Source organism: Hirundo rustica, chromosome 4, assembly GCF_015227805.2.
Source record: "Hirundo rustica isolate bHirRus1 chromosome 4, bHirRus1.pri.v3, whole genome shotgun sequence".
Classification (NCBI taxonomy): domain Eukaryota; kingdom Metazoa; phylum Chordata; class Aves; order Passeriformes; family Hirundinidae; genus Hirundo; species Hirundo rustica.
In genome coordinates, this window is record NC_053453.1 from 26958545 (window position 1) to 26985795 (window position 27251).

Sequence of the window (27251 nt, forward strand, 5' to 3'; positions counted from 1 at the left end):
AACCTACTTTGTTGCCTGTTCATAACTGAAATAACAAGCTCAACCCTAATCTGATACCTCATGTGCCTGATATTTCCAGTGAACATTTATACACTACTTCTTCCTAACTCCCTTCTTCTCTTTACTCAAAATAGACAACCAGTCTGTTATTTATACAATTTCTCTTTAGATAGTCTCTTAATTCTACATTGAAAAATTGCTTTTTCAAATTTCTCTTAGAACCAGAACAGCAGTCATTTCATATTTCTGACATTGTTTTCATTTTGTAGGGATTTGAGTGACTCAGCATCACATTCCTTATGATTAGGAAATGTTTTTCCATTTCACTTTATTATATATCAGTAAAATTTTATGTTTCCCTTAATGTGCCCTCCTGAGATGGGCTTGCCATAAAACTCATTTGTGTGCTGCTGCTGCCATAGTTCTTTTGCTGATATTTTTCCATTGCTCAACACACATCACTAATGTAAGCCCCATAAACTCTTTATTTCCTCAACTAAAAATCTGACTAAAAAGCAAAGACTGAAATAAATTTCTAAGTTAGGAAGAAAATAACTGCTTGGAGGAACTAAGTGGTAAAAAAACCAGCAACAGCCATTGCAATTACTGTATGAAATTAAGAATTTTACAAATGCAAGGAGTACAGATTGTCACTTATTTAAGATGGTCAGGACATTTTAGTTCAAAAATTATTTGGCTTGTGTTTGCTCCTCCTTAATTTTTGTACCAATGCAAACGTATGACTACACCTGTCCCCTTCTTCATCTATATTCTCAGCACCTACTGCACATCTTCTATCCCATTTCCTCTTGACAGAGTCAGATACTGCTTCTGTCTCTGTTTCACTCTGCAGTTATGTGCTGATCTGTCTTACTCAGTACATTTTCAGTATCCTGCTTGTCTAATTTATCTCCAGAGCACCCGGGCCTAAGAAAAAATATGAAAGAGAAAGCAGAGAGGTGCTAGAGGGTGCTGTGTAATGGCAGGAGAAAAACCAGTTCAATGCAAATGAACAGAAACTGATGCAAATAAGATTGCAGGGTGAATTAGGTGGGACACAGAAGCTTAGCAGAACATGGCTAAAGATTGCACCTTAGCCCCTGCTCCCAGGGACTGCTTTATAATTCACAATCATTGTATAAAGACAGACAACAACAAGTCTTATTGATAGCAAGGAATTTCAGGTAACAAGGGCTGTGCAAAGGCAAAGCTACAGCTTTGAATCTTCTCAGGCAGGGAAGGGCACTGAGCCAAGACTTCAATTCTTTCAGCAAGTGCTCTAACACTGACCTGAAGAAGAAAAAAGAATGTACTAACACTTTTGAAAGAGGTTATACATATTATGGAAAGCTAAACCTGAATTCTGGAGCTACTTAACATTCCAGGAATACTTAGTTTGGATCATTCTAGCAGGACTTATCTCTGAGAAGCTTTACCCTATCAAGATTTGAGATTCTTTCTGGACATGCTGAAGACCTTCTGCCACTTTGAGAACTTTAAAAGGAAATATGGCAACTTTTCTGGACTTGAGATTTTTAGGATTTAATTTTGATTTAATTATGTGTCTGCAATTCCCTAAGTCATTCTTTAACACCTCAGTTCATAACCATACAAGAAATCTACTTTAAATTCTTTGGATTTCTGATGCAACCAATATTCCAATTATCGCTATGCTTTCTTAGACTTTGGACTAGCAACTTTTCATGCAGTCAGATATTCAGAAGGCAAGCAGAGCTTTACTGATGCTTCTGAGATAGTTTTCAGAACAGGCAGCATATGTCTTAAATGCTGGTGATTAATAATAGAGATATACAGATTTATTTTTATTTTCCAAATTAGCAAGATTTCTTTCACACACCAGACCAAGAATTACATTTTCTGTCTGCTCTCTAACGGCAATAACACATAGAAGATTTACTCACTGGCTTTACACATTGTCTCAGTTGTTCTCAACTTTCACAAGGTGGTCTTAAAACAGAACTCATATTCTGATTAATTCAGGAAAAATTAAAAAAAGATGAAAAATTTGTAAGTAACACTAATGTACTAACTGTATTTAAAGACCCTAGCAGAAAATTGAGCATTCAATTTTAAAATGAAGCTGAAATTTAAAAGAAGAAAAACTAACAAAGATAACACTTAAATTTTTATTTAGAATTCACTTTGTCCAGTGATAATAACATTTGTGAGTTTAACTGTATTCCAATAGTATTGAAATAATGTATTTTTATTTTGTCTTACAGAAATTGCACTAAAGATCAGCCACTGTACTTCCAGGTCAAAATTTCTCCTGACTCTTGTTCTCTTTAGACAGAAGCTGGTTTAAAACACTGCTCTGTTTGAGAGCTTTTAGACTGGATATATCTTCGCTTACAACAGGCACTTCTTCACTTTGATCCTCAGTTTTTGCATCTTCACTGTCTGACAGCGTACACAGGAGTGTATCATTTTCATAGGTAGGAAAATAATACCTGAAAGCAAAAAGACATGATTACTAGACAGTCACACATTTTTTTTGAGAGGCTGAGATAAGAATTTTAAAAAAGGAAAAATAAGCAAGTCTGGTTGTCTGGAATGACAGTAAACAGCACCCCCAAAAAATCAAATGCACAGTGCAGTGTATGCACAGTGTAGAAGAGTCACAGAGAAGAACTGACAACAGATGAGCCCTTCCTCCTATTTCCTCACCCATATCATGTTACAAAAGAGACTATAGATCCATATTTGTCCCTCCACAAATGCTGAACTGAGGTGTTTGAGTTAGAACACTCCCTGTGCTCTACCACCTGGTAGAGAGCATCATTCCCTGGGCCCATACAGTCTACTTAGAGTCTGAACCAGTGTTTTGTTACAATCTCTATTTTCCATGGAAAAAACGATAGGTAAACAACCAACTTGTTTTAATGCCTAAAGTTAGGTAGACATCATGCATATATCAACATCAGACATGCGAAAGAAGGGGTTTGACTTGGTTCTAGAACAATTTTGCAAGAACAAACTTCTCTAGCATAGTGACTTGAAAGTGCAGATCCCATGTATAGGGACACTGCGTCCTGGAAGCAACTAGAAGAGCAGTATCCCATTTTATCTTCAGACTGTATAGAAATTTCTGATTCTGAGTAGCTCTGAGACCAGTTATTATTTTATCTGGGCCATTAGTGTTAGGGAGCTCAGGGCACTGTTGTATTCATAAACCCCAGAACTTTCAACTTACTGCGTGATCGCGGCATGCAAAGCAATCACATGGAGACAAGAGATTTTCAGGGTGGAGTTGCTCCTCAGAGAGAGCCCAAGGCTGAGAGCCCTCAGCCTGTTTATTTCTTACTTTTTATACATTTGTGGGTCTGGTTGTGGATTGGTTTCTGGGGTTACCACCTCTCAGCCCAGTGGCCAGACCAGCTGTCAGTTACAGTTATTTTTAGGCTAGAAATATGTAAACAAAGGACAGGGAATGAAAAACAAAAGGTTTGTTTATGTTACCATGTGTAAGAAAAGTGAAAACTGCTCCTAATATTGTGCAGAAGCTAAAGAAACTGAATCCATCTTATAAACAAGTAGAAGGCTTTAAAAAACTCAGAAAAACCAGGGTGACATCACTGTTTCACAGAAATTATCAAGTAAAAGTATAAATGCTGGAAGAAACGTATTTGCCCTTACTGTGGTTGATCCCATGTAGACCTGGCTGGCAGGAATGCAATGTGTTTAGTCTCTTCCATATGACTTATCAATCCTCCTTTGGATTCAAATTTCTCCTGGCAGTTGTAACAACGACAATGATGGATTTCTCTTCTGATGAAATTCACTAGCTTTACTTGCTGATAGAAGTTCAGACCTGGGAGAGATGGTAGCAGACAAGCGCTTGGGCAACATTAAGTCTTAATTTAAAAATGCTTTCTTGGAGTGAGCATAAGGATTGATAAGAGTTTACTGAAGACAGCACTGCCTGCATGCTGTATCTTAGCAAATTAACTGAGTGTTTATTCCTAGCTGCTGGGAAACCAACCCTCCTTTTCGTGCAAAAAGTGCAAACATTTTGCTTCCTCTCAGTCTAAGTCTTCAGGCTTAGTGACAGAGCTTCAGGAGGAGGTAAGTAGGTTGAAGAATATTGGGAAATGAGAGAGAGACTAACTATTGGCACTGTACCCTGGCTTCCCTGGGACAGGCCCAGCAGGCAGACAGGATGCATGGTTTGGAGGATTCCCTGCCCTCCCTCTGCCTGTCTGAGCACAGTGACTTAAGGGACAGGGGCAGTGGTGACGAGTGACCTGTGTCCTCTGTGACCGCCCTGCCTCCCCAGGTGTAAGAGGTGTGAGCTCCTGCAAGTGGAACCAACACTGGTGAGCACAATGCCTCATCCAGCATGGAGGTGACACAGAGGTTAAGTCAGCCTATGCCCTGCAAAAAATCCTGCTCCCATAAAGAGTAAAAGACAGGTCACTGTCATAGAAGGTTCCCTGCTGGAGGGAATGAAGGCCCAAATGCCAACCAGACTCATTTTTAGGGGAAGTCTGCTGCCTCCTTGGGGATCAGGTTAAACGTGTGAGGAGAAACCTTCCTACCCTCATGGGTAATTACATTAGTGATTTTTCAGGTGAGCAGTGATGAAGCTACAACAAGAAGTACTAGGGCAATCCAGAGAGTCTGCAGGGCCTTGGGAAGACTGGCTAAAGGATCAGGAGCACAAGCAGTCTCCTCTGTCCTTCCAGTTGCAAGGAATAACGAGGGAAGAAACGGGAAGAGCCAGCAGATCAATACCTGCTTCCAAGCCTGCTGCCACCGGAAGAATTTGGGGTTTTTGGATCATGGGTGTGTCAACACAACCCCAGGCCTCCTGGTGACAGATGGGGTACACCTGTGTCCGAGGGGGAAAAGGATCCTTGCACAGGCGTTAGCAGGGCTCATTGAGACAGTTTCTAACTAGATTTGAAGGGGGTAAGGGATAAAGCCAGGGCCGTCAGTGATGAGCCGGGATCAGGATGTCAGTGTATTATGTCTGTGAAGTAAAGTGCTGGGTCCTGCAACTGGGTCACACGATCCCATGCAGTGTTACAGGCTGGGGGAAGCTGTGTGGTAGAAAAGGACCTGGGGTGCTGGTGAAAGCAGCAGAACATGAGCCAGCTGTGCCCAGGGACCAAGACCATCCTGGCCTGTAGCAGCAGTAGTGTGGCCAGCAGGACCAGAGCAGGGACTGCCCCCCCGTTTAGCCTGCAGAAAAACAAAGAGGAGGCTCCAGACTGACTTAATTGCTCTCCACAGCTACCTGAAAGGAGGCTGTGGCTAGCTAGGGGTCAGTCTCTTCTTCCAGGTAACAAGTGATAGGGGGAGATTTAAGCTGGATATTAAGAAAAATTTCTTCACCAAAAGGCTTGTCAAGCCTTGGCACAGGCTGCTCAGAGAAGCAGTTGTGTCACCATGCCTAGAGGTAGAGGTGGCATTCAGAGACATGGTTAAGTGGTGCACTTGGCAGTGCTGGCTTAATAGTTAGCCTCAATCTTAAAGGTCTTCCACAACCTAAATGATTCTAATCTACAGCAGAAAGCAAACACTGGCCAAACAAAGCCTCTAGCTTGCAAGCAAGCATTAACAAGCATAATAATAATAACAAGAAGAACAATAAAAATAATAGTACTTCCAAGTCTCCAGCAGCCAGACCTGGAACTCATAGAGCAGGTATTTGTAAAAGCTACCCTGCAAAAGAATCCTAAGGGTCTAAAGAAAATAGCACACATCCTTGGCAGTAACAACAGTTCCATAAAAATAAAGTGTTCTTGGCTTGCTTTTGTAAGCTAGCAGAAACAGTTTCCATAATGGAAAAGTTAAATGTCTCTACAAAAATAAAACCGATAAACTTGTTTTCCACTATTCTTATGGTGTGGTTTTCTCCACACTAGTGGCAAATGCTGACAATTACAGCACCTCTTACTCACCATGCTCTGACTTTATTTTAGGAAAGTAAAATCCATGTGATTTCTGGAGGGAAAAAAAAGGGAAGAAAAAACCAAACTTATTTCCACTACTTCTACTATTCCAAGGTAAAAACAGCTCAGCTTTTCATGGGCTGACACAGACATATGCATATAGACACACGAACATGAGTGCATGAAACAAACCCCAAAAGTTTTGGTTCATCAGAAACTTTCATATTTATATTTAATACAGTTAAACAGTTTATTAAAACTGAATCACAGATGCTAACAATAAAATATATTAAATCACAAAACCACTATGACATCGAAGATGCTGTTTCTTTACTGCCTGTAGCAGTCTGTACACTCACAAGTAATAGCTAGTCATACTCTTAATGTAAAGCTTGACTTCTCTGCATGTTTTAAAGAACAGATGCTATAGGTGCATGCAGTACTTTAGTTCTGTGCTGAAGAGGGCATTCTAATGCAAAGGCTGATTTGACCTTAATAAAGATGTTACAAACACAATTTTTAATTCCAAAGTGATGAAAAAGACCTGTTATTTAAAATAAGTCTTACCTGCATGTGAAGATACAGTTTTTCTGTGGTGTCTGCTTGTTGTTCACAAAACAGGCAAACTGCACATACAGGATGCTCTTCCCAGTCAGACCAATCTCTTACGAATTAAAGTCAAAAAGATTCATTTAGTTGTGGAAAAGAGAAGAGCCATTTTGAGAAGTGGCAATTCAGATTCTGCTTTCACAACACTAGAAATAAACCCAGAGAAACTGAATATTTTAAAGGGATGGAAAAGACTGTGGATTTATAGCTGGATACATGATTACAATATGGTGTAGAGTCTAAAAAAATTACAAGTTTGAGAATAACTGAGCAGTTAATATTGGGTAATTTCTATGCAGACAGGCATTTAATCCTACTTGAAACTGTCTGCACTAATAAACAGAACACTAACTTCAATTTCTATCCAGTTTGGCAAGTCATTAAATATTGCTTTCAGTATTTATTTTTTAAGGTCTTCTAAAATTCTTGTATACCTTTCTAATCTTTCAATTCACCAGCCAAAGTCATAATCATCAGGCAGAGCTAACTTTAAGTGTTATTTACTTATGAAATATTAATTACTCACTTATGCTACATTTAGACACGTACACAGAGAACATTTTACCAAAATATCCATTTAAATCCTAGCACTGCTGAGAGACAGAACTATTATTGCAACCAGGTAGAGTCAAGTAAAATTAACCTCAAGTCACAGAGAGAAGCAGGAAGATCAGGGACATTGATACCCATAAATTACTTCTTGATTATTCAATTTTCTATGGCCAAGGAAACCACCACTGCAGTGATCTGAGGGCCTGGACCACAGAAGAATGCAGAGGAGGAGGATCTTGCCCACAATCAGCACTGCTGAGAGGCTTCCTTTGAAATCCTTCTTTAATTTCTAGTTATTATCTTTTTATCAATTTTTTCCATACAATTTCTTCTTCATACTGACATTTTTGATGCTTACTTTTCATTTTTAAATTTGAGCAAAAGCAGTTTGACTGTTTTCTAGTGCAAAAGTTAAAAAGTATGCCTTTTGTCTACATCACAACAAACCCAGAAGGCTCTTGTTTGAGCTCTAGGGAAACAAAAAACAGGCTTGTGGTTGAAATATGAAGTTTACCGCTCTCATTGATGAGAAGTGTTTTTAATGAGGACAAATTGGAGTTGATTTGATTGGCTTAAATGAGTTTAAACTGTGTGCTAACTGTGCACAGCATTTCCCCTGCATCTGCTTTAAAAGATAATGCAAGTCTGTGTAATAGGTATGTAAGTAACTCTTACTCTTCTAGGTTATCTAGTAATTCCCGGTCATCCTCTGACTGCACTTCCTCCCAGGACTTTCCAAATTCCTGGGGGGAGAAAATAAAATAAAATAAAATAAAATAAAATAAAATAAAATAAAATAAAATAAAATAAAATAAAATAAAATAAAATAAACATTTCTTGATATTCATCACACATTGTCACCCAACTGAATGAACATCTCAGAAGTCACAATCAATGCCTTATTTTGGATCACTTCAGTATTGCTGTGAGTAAAACAGTGTGATACAACACTGCTTTACTAAGAATTTTTAAAATAAGAATTATTTTTGTCTTTTAACAGGGCATTTCCCACACTGTATCTTAGAGGAAGATGATTTGGCACGGAATTCTCAAGAAAACCAGTGTTGCAACACTTCCAAAGTGTCCCTGAGGTGGGTTTGTTACCACTGTCTCAGGTCTGCCCTCACACTTGCTCAAATCCAATCTGCCTACCTTGTTTTTCAAGCAGCACGTGCTACTTAATGCAGCTGTCTCACCTGAGGCTTCGGCTGGCACAGCTACACCAGTGGGTGCCTGTGCCTCGTGCAAGGCTGTGCCACGGAAAACACGGTGTCAGCTTAGCTTTGGAGTGCTCCAGAAGGGCACTGAGAGCCAGGGCACAGACCTCTGAGACAGACTCCAGTTTGTCTTCCCTCCTCTTCTCAGACGTGAACGTAAGCACATCTATTCACGGTGTTCTGCTCTTCCTTTTACCTTTTGTGTTGTTTATTTATACCTTAAAGACCTTCAGCATGAAGTATATCACAATACATTTGTGCAGCATTCAGCACAATGGCAAGCACTCCCAGCATGACTGAGATATAAATAACAGGCAATAAAAAGCTCAAGGGCTCTGCTCAAATACCAGCAGTGATCTTTAGCTAGTGTTTTTCTTTCCTTGGATTCTTCTTATCTTTAAAAATAAACCCAAGCAAACTAACCACCAGTAACCAGAATAGTATTTTTGAACCTGTACTTTTGATGGCTGTGGAGCATTCACAAAGATTACAGTTGATGACCTTGTTCCCATTAAAAAAAAAAAAAAATCTAGTAAAAAGATAATCCTTTAATTGATTTTATTAAAATATTCCTAGTAATAAATATATTTAATAGCATCCTTAGTAACAAGTATGATTATTGCCTTTACAGGTGTTTGGAAAAAGAAGGGAAAGATATTCATCATTTAACAACTTAATGAGAATTTTTAAAGTTGTTAGTGTCTATCAGGAAAATGATAAACAATTGTCTCTAGACAGCCCTAACCATAATGCCATCATATAATTCAGTGATACCACATGGTGTAGTGTGTAATCTCTCTGAGGGAGAGGGGAGACTCATTACTGTCACCATTACTGTGAGATAACACGAAGCCATTAACATCTCTCACCACATGTTCTCCCAGCTGCACAATAGTTTCCTATGTCAGCTGATGTTAACACCTTAATGAGCAGATAGTGGCTCAAAGCCACTGCAAAATTAAGACGAATGCTCACCATTTTTCCTTTTACCAGCTCAAAGTATATCAGCCTAAGAGAGTATGTTCAAAACAGCAGCCAATATTAAGCTTCACCTTTTAACTGAAGGTGAAAGGGAAAAAGCATGCCTGAGCCTTGTTATTGCTGATGTTTTTAATGGTGTTTCTGTGAAAAAGGCAGAGGGGGAGCTTGTAAGATGAATCTGTTTCCCTCATCTATTTATATTCAGAGGAGAAAAAAAAAAGAAAGGAAAAAGCTAAAAGGTAACCAGGTCTTGTATCACTGGAAAATTGCATGGTGAATGGATAACTAAGAACACTGTGATAAAAGTGCCAAGAGACTGAATCTGAGCAATTGGGTGGAAAAGAGTTCTTTGAAACATTTTACATTCTTAAAAATCTTTCAGATTTTTTTTTTTAATTTTATTTTTTTTTTTAAACACTTTTCAGTTCTCCAGCTTGATGGGACTCTGGGACCAAGGGTGCCTTTGTTAAGTATTCAATTTTCTTTGCTTTTTCATCCAAGATGCAAAAGCTGCCAGGAATGATCTCTAGAGATTCCTAAGAAATTCTTAACAAAACCAGAGAAAAATGAGACTTGACATTGTTAATAGTTCAAACACTAGAAAATGCATAATTAAAAGGACCCTGAAGACCTTGCTATATATTCAAGAAAAAACAACTTTTTCTTTTAAATACTTTCTGCGTACCTCACAGAGAGGATGATCCTATAGGAAAGTGACAACATGCAAATGTGTGTGGTTTGATTATTTCCTCTTCCAAAATGTAGTCTAAATGCAGAGAGACGAAATGCCTAACTGGCAATTTACCTTAACCTGAGAGCAGTTCTACAGGCAGAAAGTCTGTGTGTCTCACTGAGGCAACACACCTCAGCCTGAAAAAAAGTGCAGAGATGGGAGAAACTAGAAACGACAGCTGGTATCTCAAGCAGTTCCCTAAAGAGCAGCTCCCAAACTACATGCAAATGGAATTCCAGGCCTGTGGAGCTCAGAAACTACAAACATATGTTGATTTCTCCTGCACATTTTCTCTTGACCTTCTTCTCACCTGTCTTGCTGTGATCATCTGAATTATGTTATCTGTTTTACATTGCTGCTGTTGGGGTAATTTACATTTACCCCAACATTAGTCAATCCACGTTGGATGAGTTTCAATATGAAGCATTCCCCAGCTGGGAGGTTTTATTAAATCTTGAACCATCACCAGCTGATGAAGGGCTTCCCTTTACTATTTTACAAAATGCACACCACGTAAATCAAAAGAGGCTAAATATAAGTAGTGATTCCCATAATGAAATATTCTTCCCCTGTCTCCCAACAGATAATAGTGATGACCTAGAGCTTGGCAATAAGGAGACAACATCTTTTTATCTTTGAGGAAAAGAAAGGCTTTATGAAACAAGTTTTTTAGTAAGTAGTAGGTACCATATTTCAGCTGCCTAGCTTAGTTATAAGTGTATTAATTACAGTGATGTCACATATCGTAGACACATGCCATTAGTCAATTTGAAAATAAACATCTGGGCTTCCTACAAAGGATACTCCATATCTAAAAGTGCTGTTGGTAACATTCAGGTGAATACAGAAAGGAAGGCCTTGCCAGTCTGGGTTTGCCTCATTTCCTCTGGGAATAAGAGAGCTTTAATGCTGCCTTCTGTTCTTTCTGGCCTCCAGCAGGCACCACAGATTACACAGTTCTTCTCTCTCCATTTTCACTTGGCTCTTAGTGCAAGGTGTGTCATGGGGCCACAGGATAATACAAGCAGAGAAAAAAGGAAATTAGGTTGGAAGTTCTTTTTGAAGAAAAATAAGGAATTCTACATCTATATATCATGGATACATTGTTGCTCAGTACTCTAGTACCAGCTCATCCCTCTGAATTAACATTTCAAGCCATTCTGTAGGATTGGTATAATCTTCCACACTTACACAATAGAGACAAAAGACCTCAAAATCCACTGAGGAATCATTTCAGATAGGATATGTAAACCATATTTGTGTCTTTGAAACTGTATAATCCCCTAGATAGCTAGAGCAATGTGAAGCACAGACTTCTCTAACAGTCGGTAAAAATGACTAAATCTTGATAGTACACATTAAAAAAAATTCTCGTATGTTGTGAGGTGTCAGGGGAGAGGAAGCAAAATCACTACATTGAGTCATTACAAAAAGCAGATCTTGTGTAATATCTAGAATTTACTGAATATAGACTCCAGTTGAAAAAAACCCCATCCTATCACATTTAATATAATCTACTGTAGAGTACGTATGTGCAGTACAGAATATTTCCTCCTTACAATGTAAAAGCCAATCTACTGAACTCCTAGTGAACAAACTGAGGTTCTTCCTTTTTGTCTTCTTGTCTCTGTGCAGAAAAAATCGGAGTTGTCGAAGCCCGTTTGGAAAGCAAACACTTTCCCTTATGTACGAACACTCCCAAAAATTTCCTGTCTGTAAATACACATTTTTATAGTGAACTATGTAGTAGGTGTTTAAGACAGAGTTTTTAGTCTGTTTTCAATCTCTTTTTTTTAAAAAAATTCTTTCTTTAAAAGAAGAAATGTCAGAAATTCTGATGTGGGTATAGTCTGAAGGATCAGAAAGGCTGAGCAGAAACAGTCCCCTGAGCAGACTGTAGCGCAGACAACTGAAAATGTGTAGAAAGACAACGTGGCTGTAGCCGAGCATGCAGAGCCAGACAAAGAATTGTGATCATTCAAGTATGTCCCAGAAGATGTGCTGGCACAGATCCTGCATACACAGTACCCACTGCCCGATTTTAAACATTTTGATGGTTTGGCATAGCTTATTTGAGTTATATTTACTATTGTCTGTAATTTCAAAAACCTGAAAGAACTGTCTGAGTAATGCTACACGATGACCAATATCCAAGCTGTGGCATGTGAAGGCACTCTGCAAAGTTCTGGCCAGAATCCCAGGTACAGGCAAAGGGGACCGTGGCCCTGACTGTTAAACAGTCTGCATGCTCTGTGCCCATGCGAGCAGCACCACTCACACCACGCCTGGATGTGGCTCAGGAAGCACACAGGCCACAGATCATTCTCAGGTGACAGGCATGGGCAAGGCCACCAGTTTGGGAGCAACTGGAGGAAAGAGGTTAGGTATGTGAATATTAGCCTTGCTATTATATCTGCTATTATATCTTGGTATATTCTGCTTATTAACATGGTGCAGCCATTGCCTGTATTCATGTTATGACCTCCCTGCATGTCTCTCAAATTTCTCAAGTGTTACTTCTTGGTTCTCAGAGATTCTGGGTTGTCATCTAGCACAATTTCATGATCTAAGATGGAACAGATTAAAATGTGAACAATGAAAGCAAATAAGAAACAAAAGATAGTTTAAAAAGAAGCCAAGTTCTGAAAACATAATATTATGTGCAGGACAAGCAGAGAAAAAAAAAAAATTAAAATCACTTAAAACCATTACATTAAATTAAAATCTGCTAACTTGCAAAGGATAAGTAAATGCTCAGTTCTGTTGAGGATCTAAAAACATCTACCTTACATAGCTTCACAACTTTTTCCTCACTGTGCAGGTCAGTTTTCAAAGTTGTGAAATTTGAATATCTAGAAAAAAAAAATCCAAGGTCTCAAATCATTGACCTTTCAAAGAAAAATATAAAATATCACCAAGGGAACTTAATCTGTCTTGGGTAAAAGGGACTTGGCAGAGCATTAAACATACAAATTTTTTGTTCTCAGTATTAAAGTAACACCCATGGAGAGAAATTAAACAGTAGGTAAAACAGTCAAGAATACCTATTTATAACCTGGATATTAGCACAAGTAGAAGGCACAAAGACTACTTCAGGTGAACTACAGATATTTCTGGGACAGAACATAGCAGCTTTTGAAGCAGCTCCTATACTCATAAGTTGAAGGTAGCAAGAGAAAATCTGTTGCATACATATGCACACACTCTCAAAGGTCTGAGATAAAAAAATATTTAGCAACATACACCTACCTGGAGCCTAAAAACTAACTGTTTTTCTTTCATCTCTGTGTTTCATTTTCCTCCTCTTTGCATTTAATTTACCCTCTGAAGAGCACTTCCAGCGTAAGGTTTGAAGAAAACGAGCTCAAAGCCTACTTGCTTTAAATTAGACCTCCATTTACTTCATTGCTCTATCTCACTTTCCCTTCTGTTTTTAAAGCAGAGACTGAGTACTAATGACATGATGATTAGTGTCTCAAGCTACATTCTTGCATCTCTCAAAATCAAATCTCAACAAAAAATGTTTACTAGTGCTTAGTTCAACAATTATACGAAATATCATACCACAAATGAGCACACTTCTTAAGAATCCTTCACTTGATTTTTGACCTTTATACTAATTGCTAGTTTGGATTTATTCACTTTTAACTACAAAATGTCTGTAACTTTTTAGCCAATTGCTAATTATTCATAGAACTACTTACCAAGTAATTAATGATATAAAATTTGTCATATTCTTTATTTTTGGCATTAATTCTGCGATGCTGCTTCTTCCTCATGTGATCTTTAAGTGTGTTTTTGTCTCTGAAGACTTTTTCACAGTATAAACATTGCAAGCTAAGGTATAAACAGGTCAATATGTTAAAATGAAAATAGTACAAAATAATAAACCTAAATAAGTTGGACTTATATATAGTAAGATTAACCTAAGCAAGTCAGAGCAAAATAAAAGAAACAGAAAGCTAATTAAAATACAAATAGATAATAAGATAATCTTAGATCACAGTAGAGTCAATCAAACAGAAATAACAACGACAGAAAATGAAAAATATAGGTAACAAAAAAGTTTACTCTTTGCCCCATATGCAAAGTGGGAGAAAAGTCTGATTACCCAAAACAGGCACAGAAAGGCTGCTGATTGCTCACTGTGTGAGCTCAGTAACTCAGCATGGACTTACACTGACATCCAATCCTCCTGTAACTGTTTCTTTGTAATTCAGAGTGAAAAAAACCAAACTCTCAACATACTGCTTATCTTGTGAAACAATTTAAATTAGTTAAACAGAAAGTTTTTATAGTTCTACCTCAACATGGAACGTAAATGAAAGTTTGCCAGGGTGGTCAATGGGTTTTGAAATCCTAAGAAGTAAAATTAAGTAAGTTCATATCCACACACAGAGAGAAGTATATATAATTCCTAAATAGACATACATACACAGAAGTACATGCATATATGTACATAGACATGAAGATATTATTTAGGTGTATATACACATTACTCTAGAAGGTGAAAACATTAATTAATAAGTGAGGATTTTACCACACTATGTCTTCCAGAGCAATTCAAACAAAACAGAAGTATATGCACTGCCTTAGATCAGCATTATAAAACTGTTTTAGTTCCAGATTCCCCTCAGATGTTTTGTGTGGAGCAGGAATTCAGGATTCTCAGTATCATTTGCCTTTCAAGACATTTAAGAAGTTTTGAGTTCTCTCTCCACTTGCAGACTTCAAATCAAGATTGCCTTGCTGGTGAATCATAGGTCTGATGCCAGAATACATCTATGAATTTTAATATCCGCTTTGCTCCACCTGCTAACAGCAAAATGTTTCCTCTACTTGAGAAAAGCACTCCCACGAAGAGTACAGAAGGCTTTCTGTCAGCATACATAATGTAGTCTTATTTGCCTGAAACAAGGTTTTTCTCCTCTAGTAATTTATTCTCAGGTACTATTCTACTAGCATAGCTAATAAGTCTATTCTTAGCCGTAGTGAGAGTGGCCTTTCACTACTCTGGACACAATTTCAGCATGTGCATTAACTACAGAGAGGATCAGCTTTGAGAAAACTGCCTCTAAGAGAAAGCCTCAGGTTTTACTACTGATAAACAGCAGAGCTGCAAATTATCAGTAAGCATGGTAATTCAGTGCATTAGGCAACACCAATGATAAAAGGAAAGGCATTCTTAATATGTCTTCATTTCTGGAAAAAGTTAACATGCATCTATCCCCTTCTGCTCTGGGTTTACTCGGTAAGCAGTACAAAAGGGAGAGACCAAACATAAACAGTAATGGTAGATAGAGGCAAATGAAGACAAGGACTCTTCAGTGATTAAAGAGATGTTTAGCAAAAAGTTTGTCATTATGAGAGACAACATTAATGCTAACAGCTGTGAGGAAAAGGCACGTGCTGTCATTGATGTCAAACTGTGCAACATATAACTGAAACACAGCACTTGACTTCATACTATGAAATGTTAAGAATTAGATTTCAGTGAGTCAACAAAAAGACTTCCAAGAGGACTCACAATAAACTGACAAACTCTTTTTGCTTCTTCTTAACAAGCCACAAATGTGGAATTCATTTTTACCTACTATGTCCAAGTTAAAAGAAATACAACCCAAGCTTATTGAAAACAAACAAACAAAACTCCACGTACTTGTCAAGCTTCCCCTGTAATACAGCCAAAAACTCATAGCAGTTCACAATGTTATCTGGCAGCCCAATGTTAAAGGCATGCTCTCTTGCCATATGATTGAGAAGAACAGATCTACAAAAGACAATTCAAATGGAATGTTACATATTTTTGGATATATATATAAGAATTATTCAATTAGTGATTTAAAATACACCAATGGCTCTGAAACGCTATAAAAACCAATGTTAAATAAACAGTAATAGTCTTGCTGCCACTGCTAGGAAAAAAGAATGTAATTTTATTGTAACAGGAAGTTTTTCATTTTCAGCTCTGCTGAATGTTCAATAACATTTCAATTGCTCCATCCGCATGCATGAAATATAATCCTTTAAATGAAAATTACAGTATAGTTTATTTTGACCCTCACTGTTAGCAAAGCTCATTCATTACCCTGTATAAGTAAACCACATTTCAAACAACCCTCCTGAGAAACATTCTAAAAAGCCATTTGTTAGACTTCTCTATGCTGGTTAGCAGAGCAGAAATAATTGGATGCAATGTGCTTTTACATCAATATTGCTTCATAAGCACTAGCAACATGAATGGCATTCAAAAGTGTACACAAATAAACATAATGGATGTTCAAATAAGATATTCTTCGAACAGAGATACACTGGTTAATTCCTTAGGTGTCCAACCTCTCTATATGCCTCAGGTTCTGCTTTCGGGGACTAAAGAAATATCCAAATGTTGACACTTGCTTTACCATTGTCCAGGCATGATTCTCGAACATTCACTCTGCCTGTCAGACCCAAGAGGAAGCAGAGGATGAAGTTCCTCTACTGTCACCAGTCAATAGGGAGGAACACTCAGAGAACATTGGGATGACCTACAGGAATATGACCTTGGGTGCTTCCACCCTTCCAGATTACCGGAACTACCCATGCAAACAGCCTCAGCCTCTCCAACTGAATCTGATTTACTCTGAATAAACAAAGTTTCTTTGGAGCATGCACTTCAAGGCAATTCTTGCTTGCAATTGACTGATGCTGTAAAGCCCTCTGTTCTCACTCTAATTTTCCTCTCCTCTTTTTATTTGATGTTCAAATTCATATTAGTTAGGTGAGCTTTAAATAAGAAAACATACAACTGGATTAAAAAAAAAAAAAAATTAACCATCAGACTGGCTTACACAGCTGTCCTTGTCATTAAAACAGCTGCCAAAAAAAGGTTTCCCTTTAAAATGGTTCATTCCCAACTCCAGTGTACTGTGTAGTAGAAATAATTGCACTGGAATAAATAAAAAGGTTTGAGAAGTAGGACAGGATCTATTTAAAATGGTACTTCAGTTGAAAGAAATACTTAAAACTATACTGTGAATTTAATTCTATCTTCTGAGTCCTACCATTATGCATTAATTGGTTCAATGACAATGAAAACAAAGATGATGAGTTAATATCAAAAAATAAAACAAAGGCAAATAGGGCAATAAACAAACCTGTTTCCTGTGAATTCTTGATCACAGAACATACACATACTATGAAAACTTGTGTCATATCTCTCTTGTTGTTGCTGTTCTAGAATTTCTCTCTTTGAAAAAAAAAGATATAATTATTCAGACAAAAAACATAATCATAAAATCATTCTATCACATAAGCTTATTAGACATATTTATCCTTACTGATAACAGTGAACCCATAAAATTCAAATGTGCTGCTGGCACAAACCAGATGTTAGTATGTTTTCAGTGTGGGTTCTTACAAAAATTCCAAGTGTTTCCAAAGGAAGTATGTGTCCCAGTTAAGTCCCAGTAAAATGATTTTAAGTCTACGTACACGGTGCATGGAAGTAAATACAATCCACAGTGAGATCTTATGCAGCTATTTAAATAATTCTGCATAAAACATATCAGTTTAATGTTTCTACCTGTGATTCAGGTTTACCTCTGGTATCAATGAGAAGGTTTATGGGTAACCACCTAATGCCCAGTGGAATGGCCAACTCAATCCTATGTGTCGAATTGCAGGCAAACTAGAAGGCTTTTTCCTAACACAGGACACAGCCCTGGCAGTTCCTGTAAGAAGCTGTGCACAACCAAACCCAGGGAAAAGGAGAAGGTCACAGCCTTCACTCTGGCTCTGTTTAAGGTAGGGCTACAGGCTGGGTCAGACACTTTACAATACTTGGTGCACATTCCTAACAACAACAAAATCACCCAGCAGGTGATTTGTCTCTGCTGCTGTAACAGCAGCAGTGTAGCTATATATATTGTGCAGTTGCTGTGCACTTCAGATGGAAAGGCCATAATCATCTGGGACATGGGAGAATCAATGTCTGGATTAAAACTTAGCATATTTTCAGCCTAGCAACGTACTACTCTGTATTTGTGTTTTAAATACTGATAACTGGGAAAGGAATTAATTTCTGTGCAACATAAAGGTGCTACTGCCTGTTTTCTGACATTCAGGATCCTGACAATTTATAAGGGGATTTTCTCAATCTCTTTATCTCTTTAGAACCTGCAGTGAAACTCTGTGTTTCTCACCTGACTAGTAAGCCTTTTATGTGGATTAACACCCAAATTTGTCCATAGGGTCCACCTGAATTCAGCTTTGCCTGTTGGATAAACTCCAGAGAAGGCATAAAAGAAAGAAAAAGATAAAAGAAAGGAAAGACACACTCCCTAAACCCCAAAAGAGTTGAGAGGAAAGCTTGAGCTATTCTGATGAAAGGCCCCAGTGTGTCCTGCAGTGCAGATGGGCTGGTGTGGATGTACCACACCACATCCTGCTGCCCACTGTGAGATGACAGGAGGCTGACACAGAGAAAGTAAACGTGCTGTCTGCTTCTCTTCCACACAAGCAGCATGCTACACCCAGTGAGAGGCAGTGGGGTGGTAAGATGTCTGCCAAGAATGCATGACCTGAGATTCACTTGGCTGGGGGACACTGTGCCACGGCTCCTTCCAGGGCCCATATTCTACCACACCACTTGGGAACTGGAGCTAAGTGTCTGTTACCCTGAAAATACAGGTGCTGGGGTTTTTCTGTTTGTTTTTGTACTACAAGGTGTACATTTTATGTTGGAAATCACACTCAGCAGCACCTACTCACATTTTAGGCCGTATCTGCTCATGTCCTGTTGCATTATGCAAAATATCAAGTCACAGAAATGTAAATTCCTATTTTTCAGGGCTGACTTTGGAAAGAGATGAATGGAGCACAACTTGTCAGAGCCCCTCAGCAGAGATACAATTAAAACTGCTCCACGTGGGCAGCGGATGTCCCATGGCACAGCAGTAGAAATTGGGGCTTTGATACGCGGAGCTGCCCCTCTCTCCACTCAGCAGCATGTTTGACCCTGTTTGGCTAACCCTGGATCTGAAACCATCATAAACACAGTTTATACACTTTGTAAAAAACACTGGAAACAAACTGAATGGAAATCAAAAGCGATTGTGCACAACTAAAACATGAGGCTAGAAAGGGTTTGAACACCCCCACTCTCATTAAACATTAACCCAATGTAGCTTCCTGATTTTAATTTATTAGGAGGGAAAAAAGTTTTCTGCACTATTTGTCTGCCTAACTCCAGACGGCTTACTGAAGCCCTTGTTGGCAGCTGCTCTTAGTTATGACTGAGGAGGAAGGAGAAGAATACTGTATTCTCCATACAGACGAATCTAGTGCTACTCTACTCTCACCCTTCCCATTTCCTCCTATACCACCATGCTTGGCAGGTGAGAAACTTCGACTAACCCACCATTGTTGCTTTACCAATTTACTCAACAAGGTTTAAAAAATATTTTCCAAGGTAGACTCTTCTTTTTATGAAATATTGCAACTTTCATTGCTACTGGGAACTTTCCAAACCAGAAAGCATATCTGATACTTGGACACATGAGGAATTAAAAGCACCAGATCACATCAAATACAGCAAAAGCAACAAGGCTCTTCTTCCCTACATACATTTCCAACCCTCTGTTTCACTGCTAGGGCTCCAAAGGGAGAAGAGCAACTAAAATAACTTACATAAAATGGAAATTTTTCTGAGCAGAGACATCCTGGTAATGCATGTCAAGCAGAAACTGACGTTATGAGGCAGGAAATGAGCAATTTGTTTAAATACTTGCACCAGCTTCCAACCTCCTTGAATGTTTGGGGATGTCAGCATTAATTCATTGTTGATACCAAAACAAAAACACCCGAAGCAATTTTTAAAAAAGTTGTTTCTTTCCTTTTCTTTTCCTTCTTTTTTTCCTGTACCTCACCCTTGATTTCAGCCTACTCCACAGAGATTGGGTTCAAAAGGAACATTGGAATGACTAACTGGGACAGGTATAAGGGATTGTTCCTCTAGCTGCTGGTCCCATTTGCTCTTAGGTTCTTCCTTTCTTCCCTACTGCTCCTCTTCTTGAGTTCACTCAGCTACTGAAGTGATACAGGCTAAAACCTACTCATGAAGAGGCTGTAATCAATGACAGGTCAGATGACAGACTTTGAAGGGTACTGTGACTCTGATGTAGAAAACATTCTTACAGCTCTTTCAGGAAGGTGAGTCAATTGAAAGGAGGATGAGTTTCAAGGTATGATGAAAACTAACTATGTAAAGATTTATTGAAAGAAAAAGAGGGCTGAAATTACATTAGACACATACACAGGCTGCCAAGCCTTCACCAAGAAAGGTGAAGTTTGTTTGAAAGATAAGCAAAAGAAGATGGAGACGGCCTAATACAGTAAAATGAAATGGCAAAAACTGACTTCCTCCCACCTCAAGTACATCAAAATAAACAACAAAAAGGAGAATAGATCCAATGTAGCAAGAGACCAAACAGGGGTAAAGAGGAATGTTTGGAATGTGCAGGGCTTCAGTCTAATCATGTCACAACTGTTAAAGAAATGCATTTAAAACAAAAGAACCAAGATCAGCAAAGAATAAGAAAAGGTTAAAGGTTGGACATTGAATGTATTTAGACCTGACATAATTTACCAAACAGTCATTATGGAATCAGATCAAACTATTTCTGACCATTGTATGGTCAGACTTGTATGACAAGTCTTCATAAACTGATAGAGGATGGGCAAGATTCCAGCGTGCTTGAGAAAAGCAATTAAATACCCAACACATGCAAAGAAGGGCCTACAGAATTCAGAACTAGGTTTTAACATGCTACTCAGTAAGCACTTCTGATGTTGCATTACACTAAGCTGGACTAACATCTCCATCCCGTCCAGTGTATATCTTCAACCTCCTGAACCTTGTCTCAGCTTAAGATTGTGACAAACTGGGGATCATAAAAACAGCTCTTCCTGGGAAGCTGGTACAGCTTGCAGTTTTGGTGAAGACTCCTCTTCAGGGTCTTTACATATTGGGAGAAAGAGAAGCCCCTTCACCTAAAACTACCAGGCAAATGACAGGTGAATAGCTGTATAAGTGACAGCAAGACAAGGTCAGTGCTGCTGTAGAAAGTATGTATTTCCAAAAATAGGTTTGGGGATGTTACTTTTTTATTTAAAGAAAACACCCAGGTGGCTTATATTGACACTGCCCCTCCACGTATCTCTAGTTTTGCTGCCAGGACTTCCTTGCCTGGTAGTGCTCCACAACTACAAAATCTTTGTCAAGACTGTGTTTTTCCAAAAGACCGTATCTCTTTTGTATTTCCCAGCCCTGCCAGCTATTTCAGCAAGCTGTGCTCTCTAACCTACTTCAGGCTCATTCCTTGGCCTCTCTCAATACATCACAGTCACCATTATGTCTCTGCATGACATCCACCTTGGCTAGCTCCCTGCTGCAATACAGCCTGAAATATTCCTAAACTGGAGTTTCAAAACTGCAGAATGAAATGCTTCAGGCAGCACATTTAAAGACAGCATTTGTCCTTGTTTGCTGTTGGAGACAGCAGCTAGGATTCAAAGGCCCCAGAAAAATCAGCAGAAGTTGTATAGTTCTGGTCTTTATTCTATGCAACTCACATGAGCCCATTTGCCAGCTCACTCTTAATTGCTGGACTTGTCTGGAGGTAAAAGGCTTTACAAAGCAAAATAACTATTTAACTTGCAAGTCAATGCTCAGATTGCAGCAAAAGGAAATGAAAAAATAAACTTTATTGGTCTAACTAAAGCAGTGACTCCATTAGCCCCAACTACAGCTACAGCTTGATTTCACAAATCCTTCTGTAAAAACTGAGGATACAATTCTGATATTCAAAACAGTGATAACAAACTATTTTGCACCATAATAAGCATGAGTATTTCTTTCTTTCCTAATTTAACTACTCTATTAACAAACCCAGCTAAATTGGGCTAAATTCTCCACTCATTCCAGAGTTTGAGGAAATGTCTACTTGCAGAGCAGATGAGATTGTTCATCTGCCAACAGACTCTTCATGCCCTTGGCACTGCAGTGTAGAAAAGGATTAGTTGGTACAGAACTCCATAGTACAAAACACAACAAAATCAGAAACAAATGCCCTTTAAAAAACAAAAAAGTACAGTCCAAATTATTGCAGATATTGTTTTTAATAATATGGTTCTATAAAAACATCAGCTGCATGCTCAATCACAACCACTTTCCTCCCTCAAAGCCACAAACATGATATACACTTGGGAAACAAATATGACGTTGCATGCCCACATGCAAAATTCAAGACGTCTTTCACAAACCCAAAGGGATTGTTGAAAACTGTAAAAGATGCAGAGAAGCGCAGTAATGATGCACTTTGAAGGACCACCAAACAGCACTCCTCAACCTCAAATCACCTAATCACTGAGGTTGCAAAGGATCTCTTGAGAGCAAAAAGTCCAACCCCCGTGCCCAACCAAGGTCACCTCTACCTGGTTACCCAGGAGTGTGTTGAGTTTTCTTTTGACAGTCTGCACAGGGGAAGAGTTTACAGTCTCTCTGGGTAAGTTGTTCTGGTGTTTGACCACATTCACAGTAAAAAAAAAGCGTGTTTTTTTGGGGAAGAGTTTACAGTCTCTCTGGGTAAGTTGTTCTGGTGTTTGACCACATTCACAGTAAAAAAAAAGTGTGTTTTTTTTTTTTTTTTCAGGGGGAATTTCCTTGTTTTTAATTCGTGCCCATTACCTCTTATCCTGTTGGTGGGCACAACTGAGAGGAATCTGACTCCTTTTTCATTCATCAAGTATTTATATACATCACTAAGTTCCCCTGTGAGCCTTGTCTTCCAGACTTAACAGTCCATGCTGTCTCAGCCTCTCCTTGTATGTAGGATGTTGCAGTCCCTCAAACATCTTTGTGACCCTGCACCAGAGCTGCTCAAGGAAGTCCATATCTTTCTTGTACTGGGGAGCCCTGAGCTGAACCCAGCATTCCAGATGTGGTCTCAGCAGTGCTGAGTAGAGTGGAAGGACCATCTCTCTTGACCTGACTGTAACGCTCTCCCTAATACAGCCCAGGATGATGTTGTCCTTCTTTGCCACGAGCGTGCGTTCCAGCACAGGACTAATGAAAGACATAATGTAAGGCAGGTAAGTCAGGAGACAAATCATGAATCGTTTGGATAATACCAAGGACAAATTCTTCACTACCTCTTCTAATACAAAAACCTGCCAGGTGTGACATGACAGGTTCAAAAGGACCAAATAGATGTTCTCTGCCAGTGCGTGGTCAAGCTGCGCAACTCACTTCTGCACATAGTGGGAGTGCTGCAAGTTTTCGTGGGTTCAGAGCTGGAAGCTCATATTGCTGAATTCAGAAATTTTTGAGCTGCCAATTTCAGGAGACTAAGTGAGTATTTTGGGAAAGAATCACCACTAGATCAGAAGACAGCACATACCAGAGACACTTAGCTGCTGTCAAGGGTAAGATACTGATCTAGACAAACCTTTTTTACTGATCCCAGACAGCTTTGGGAGGGAAGCATGCTAAGCATGAGTGCATCAGTTTTTTTCTGAGTCCATGCCAATCCAATGGGCCTACATAGGAATGCAGGTTTCAGCTCGGGCAACTCAAACTCCACGTGAAATCTCCAGTGGAAGAACTACCACATTTCTCCTTTGCAGGGGCTGGGATCCTATGGAAAGCTGTGTAAGACTTGTACATATTCCTCCAGTTCTGGGGATTCACTAGTCATGTACTTCAAGCTGAAGAATATTACTGTTGCCAGCAAAATATAGCGCTCACAGAGCAGCTGAACCAACTGGATTTTCCCTGTCAATCCCAATTTCCCTAGGTCTAGAATTTGTGTTTTGTAAGGTTCTCCTTCATTCTGAATGCCTATCACTTAATGTGTCTTTATTTGCATGCTGTGTATTTACAAACTTGTAATAGAAACATATCAGAAGAAACAGCATAACAAAGAGTTAAAAGACCTGTGTTGACAATTTCCAGGACACAGCTGCCAGCACTAAACTGAGGAATGTATTTATGTAAAGACCATAAGGCCTGCACTCTAACATCTCACAGTACAGATACGGCGTATTCTGCATCTCCAGCGGAATACCCTGCACCCTAACATGAGGAGATTGTCAACAAGGCTGCTAGGTACCATGTAACATTCATTTCTAAATTAGCCCAACAGCCAAACCAGACTCCAGATGTGTATCTCAAACAAGAAAACAGAAAAAACCCCACTGGCCAACAATCTGGACTAAGACTCCTGGAAGCTGGTCAGCATGAGTTGAACTTGAAGAACCATCCATTCAATGCCTGAAGTTCAGCAAGGTCTGTCCGAAGTACTAGGCTGCCATCAGGCAAGAAGAACCAGAATGGTTCATGTGGACTCAAGAGCTGGCATTTCTTGTCCTTTGCATCTCACAGAAACAATACTGGCCAGAACTTCCTCCACTGACACACCATGGTGCTTGTGAGCAAGAGACTGAATTAATGAAATCCGGGAAAGAGCGTGAATGCACAAAAACAACTTGCTCAAGGATTTTGTAGGTAAGTATGACCTTCTCTGTCCACAGTATCGCACACCGAGTTCTATTTTGCTAATTTCCCTAGATGTATATTATTACATGAAAGATGAAGTGTCAATGCATTGCAGATCCTTGCAAGAAGAAAAATGTTCAACACGCTCAACATTTTTCAGTGTTCTGGGCGTATTCTCTACTTGTGTGGAACACTGACATACAACCTGTGAATTTATCCCAAGGAAAAAATCTTTAAACAGGGGATTTGCGTATGTTTGTGCAGCGGCTAGGGAAATGAGCTTAAAAAAATTTCAGAATTTTGCCATCTAGCGAAAAAAAAAAAAAAAGCTTTCACTTTAAAATACCTACTAAGTTACTTTATATTATTCTACTGGAGTGTTTACCTTAAAAAATGAAACAATGGTAATTTCTTACCAGTCTCTTTTGCTGAAGCTGTTCTCTAAGTAATCTGTCTTCTGGTAAAACATCACATAAAAGAAAATAATTGTCCTGTTCCTCTGTTAAGAGATTAGAAAGTGAGTAAGGATTGGGAAGTTGCAGCTGCTTTGAATATTACTGGCAGATAATTTGCTAAGACTTTGGAATACATTAAGAATGTAAGAATGTGATTTTAAACCTATAAAAGTCAGTTACTTTAATTTCATAATTTAATGAAACATGTTTAAATATTTGTGCATATTTATATTGGAGTATGAAGGCAAAAGTCTTGCATAGCTTTTCTCCGCTACCAGCTTTATTCATTTTTATAATGGTTCTTCTGGACACATAAAACAATTAGCATTTATATTGGTTAAAGATTAAAGTCAGCATGAAAGAAATATGAAATCACCTTCAATTTTATCTTATCAGTTATTTCACTAAGTAATTGTCAGTTTTCAGTAGCTATCATAATTTGGTTTATCCTCCCCTTGCTCTGATCTATCACATTACCTTTTACCATCAAATATTTTTCCACCTGGATATACACAACTGTTCAGTACCATACATTGAGACTTGCCTAATTTCCATTTCTACTTATATGTTCTACATATATTTTATCTTTGTAACCTTTTTACTATTTATGGTCATATCCAATTGAAAAAAACAACAAATTTTATTCAAAAGAATAAAAATTACTCAGCACGTAGAAAAATACAAAAGAAAATGGCTTGAGATAAGAACAGTTTTCTGGAGGGGGAGGGAGGGGGTGAGGAGGAAGGGAGAAGGAGAGAGAGAGAGAGAGAGAGAGAGGGAGAAGGCTCACTGATATTTCATAATTCTGCTATTCAGATGCTTGATTTGCAGTTTCCAAACGGAGTGGCAAGTGTTTGTAAGAGAAAAAGAATTATGGTTTTTGGAGTGATTGTCATGTTTTCTAGGGCTACTTTTCTTAAAGTTACTTTGAATAATTAAAAAAATTACTTTCATCCATTTTGTACTCAGTTTTCACTTTCTAACCATCTCTTACACCAGCTGTATGCATTGTTTCCTCTCTTTTAAGGTCTCCATTGAAAATTAAAGATGCAGAAAAACCTTAAAGTTCTTATCTATTTTAGGTAAACTGTGTTTTTCTGTTAGAAAAGGAAAGCCACAGTAATGCATCAGCTACTTCTGAGAAAAACACTTCCTTCACACAGTCAGCTCTGTCCCTGTGATGGAATGTGCCACCATATCAATGCAGCAGAACAGTGATCTCTGTTTTCAGACTTGTGTTGGAGCCCAGAAAACAGCAGAATTGTAAGGCTTCTGTGAAGATAACGTCTCCTGACACTCTTGGGGCAGGGAGCACTGTGGCAGGGGACTGGAAGCGGGGCTGTGGCCCTGATGTCCAAGAAGAATTAGCAGCACCAGTGCAGGTGGTGGACAGGGTGAAGTCAGAAAAGGCAGCTCACTGGGAATGTCTCATCATTTTGGAAGGACAGTCACTAATTTTTTATCAATCACTAATTTTTTATGCAGTGGTACCAATGTCTCCCCAGGCACGACGTGAGCAGCTCTGCCTCCAGACCTTGATTTGCAACCAGCTCACAGTGCATTTAAGCATGTATTGAGCTCATCCTCACTCAGCACAGAGCTGAAGCACTGCTGTAGTCCTTGGAAAAGGCAAGTTTAAATATGTGCTTAAGAGTTAAACATTACTTCTGTGGTTTTCTGACCTAGTGTCAGACACACTTGGCTGATCAAAGCAGCAGTATATGCCAGAAATTATCACGTGATCTGCCCATCAGAGAGTAAGCAAGCAGCATACTTACCTAATGGAGCTTTTGAATTTGTTCTTATCACACTACAAAAGTCTGTGATAGGCTGTTCTGCAAACCTCCTCTTCCAGTACAAGATGTAGCTTTAAAAATAAGGAGGAGATGATCAGTGAAAAAGGCAACACCAAAAAAACTTTTAATAAAAAATTTATTAGATCTTGTTTTTTTATGCTCTAAATTCTTAAGTGTTTTTGTTTCCTTTTTTAACTCGTGTGTCCCTTTTTTTGAATTTTATGAAATTAATTCAGTTTCACTTAAACTGGGTTTAACCATGCTGTCAAAGTGAAGAACCCAATAAGCAGATTTGCACCAAGCTTTGCATAAACACTGTGACCTATTCACATCTTCAGACGGAAGTGCCACTCAGATGCATCTTTACTGAAAAGATGTATTACAGAACATTCTCAAATTCCCAAAATACTGTATCCTGTGTTCTGCAAGATGCAGTCAGGAAGCTGAAACTCAG

At 38.7% G+C, this 27251-nt stretch overlaps 1 protein-coding gene across 3 annotated transcripts in view; it reads right to left on the bottom strand.

Annotated features, from left to right (window-relative positions):
* Window positions 1–2133: 2133 nt before the first annotated feature.
* The window catches only part of ZNF277 (zinc finger protein 277), a 49909-nt gene continuing 24791 nt past the window's right edge, over window positions 2134–27251 (bottom strand). For all 3 annotated transcript variants that reach the window (XM_040063167.2, XM_040063166.1, XM_040063168.1), the window contains 10 exons: window positions 26780–26868; window positions 24963–25045; window positions 17147–17238; window positions 15670–15780; window positions 13715–13847; window positions 7755–7822; window positions 6486–6582; window positions 5928–5970; window positions 3658–3832; window positions 2134–2471 (listed from right to left, as the gene is read on the bottom strand). In XM_040063167.2, coding sequence (XP_039919101.1) covers window positions 2279–2471; window positions 3658–3832; window positions 5928–5970; window positions 6486–6582; window positions 7755–7822; window positions 13715–13847; window positions 15670–15780; window positions 17147–17238; window positions 24963–25045; window positions 26780–26868 — 1084 coding nt within the window. In that variant the 3' untranslated portion in view covers window positions 2134–2278. The remainder of the gene's footprint in view (window positions 2472–3657; window positions 3833–5927; window positions 5971–6485; window positions 6583–7754; window positions 7823–13714; window positions 13848–15669; window positions 15781–17146; window positions 17239–24962; window positions 25046–26779; window positions 26869–27251) is intronic.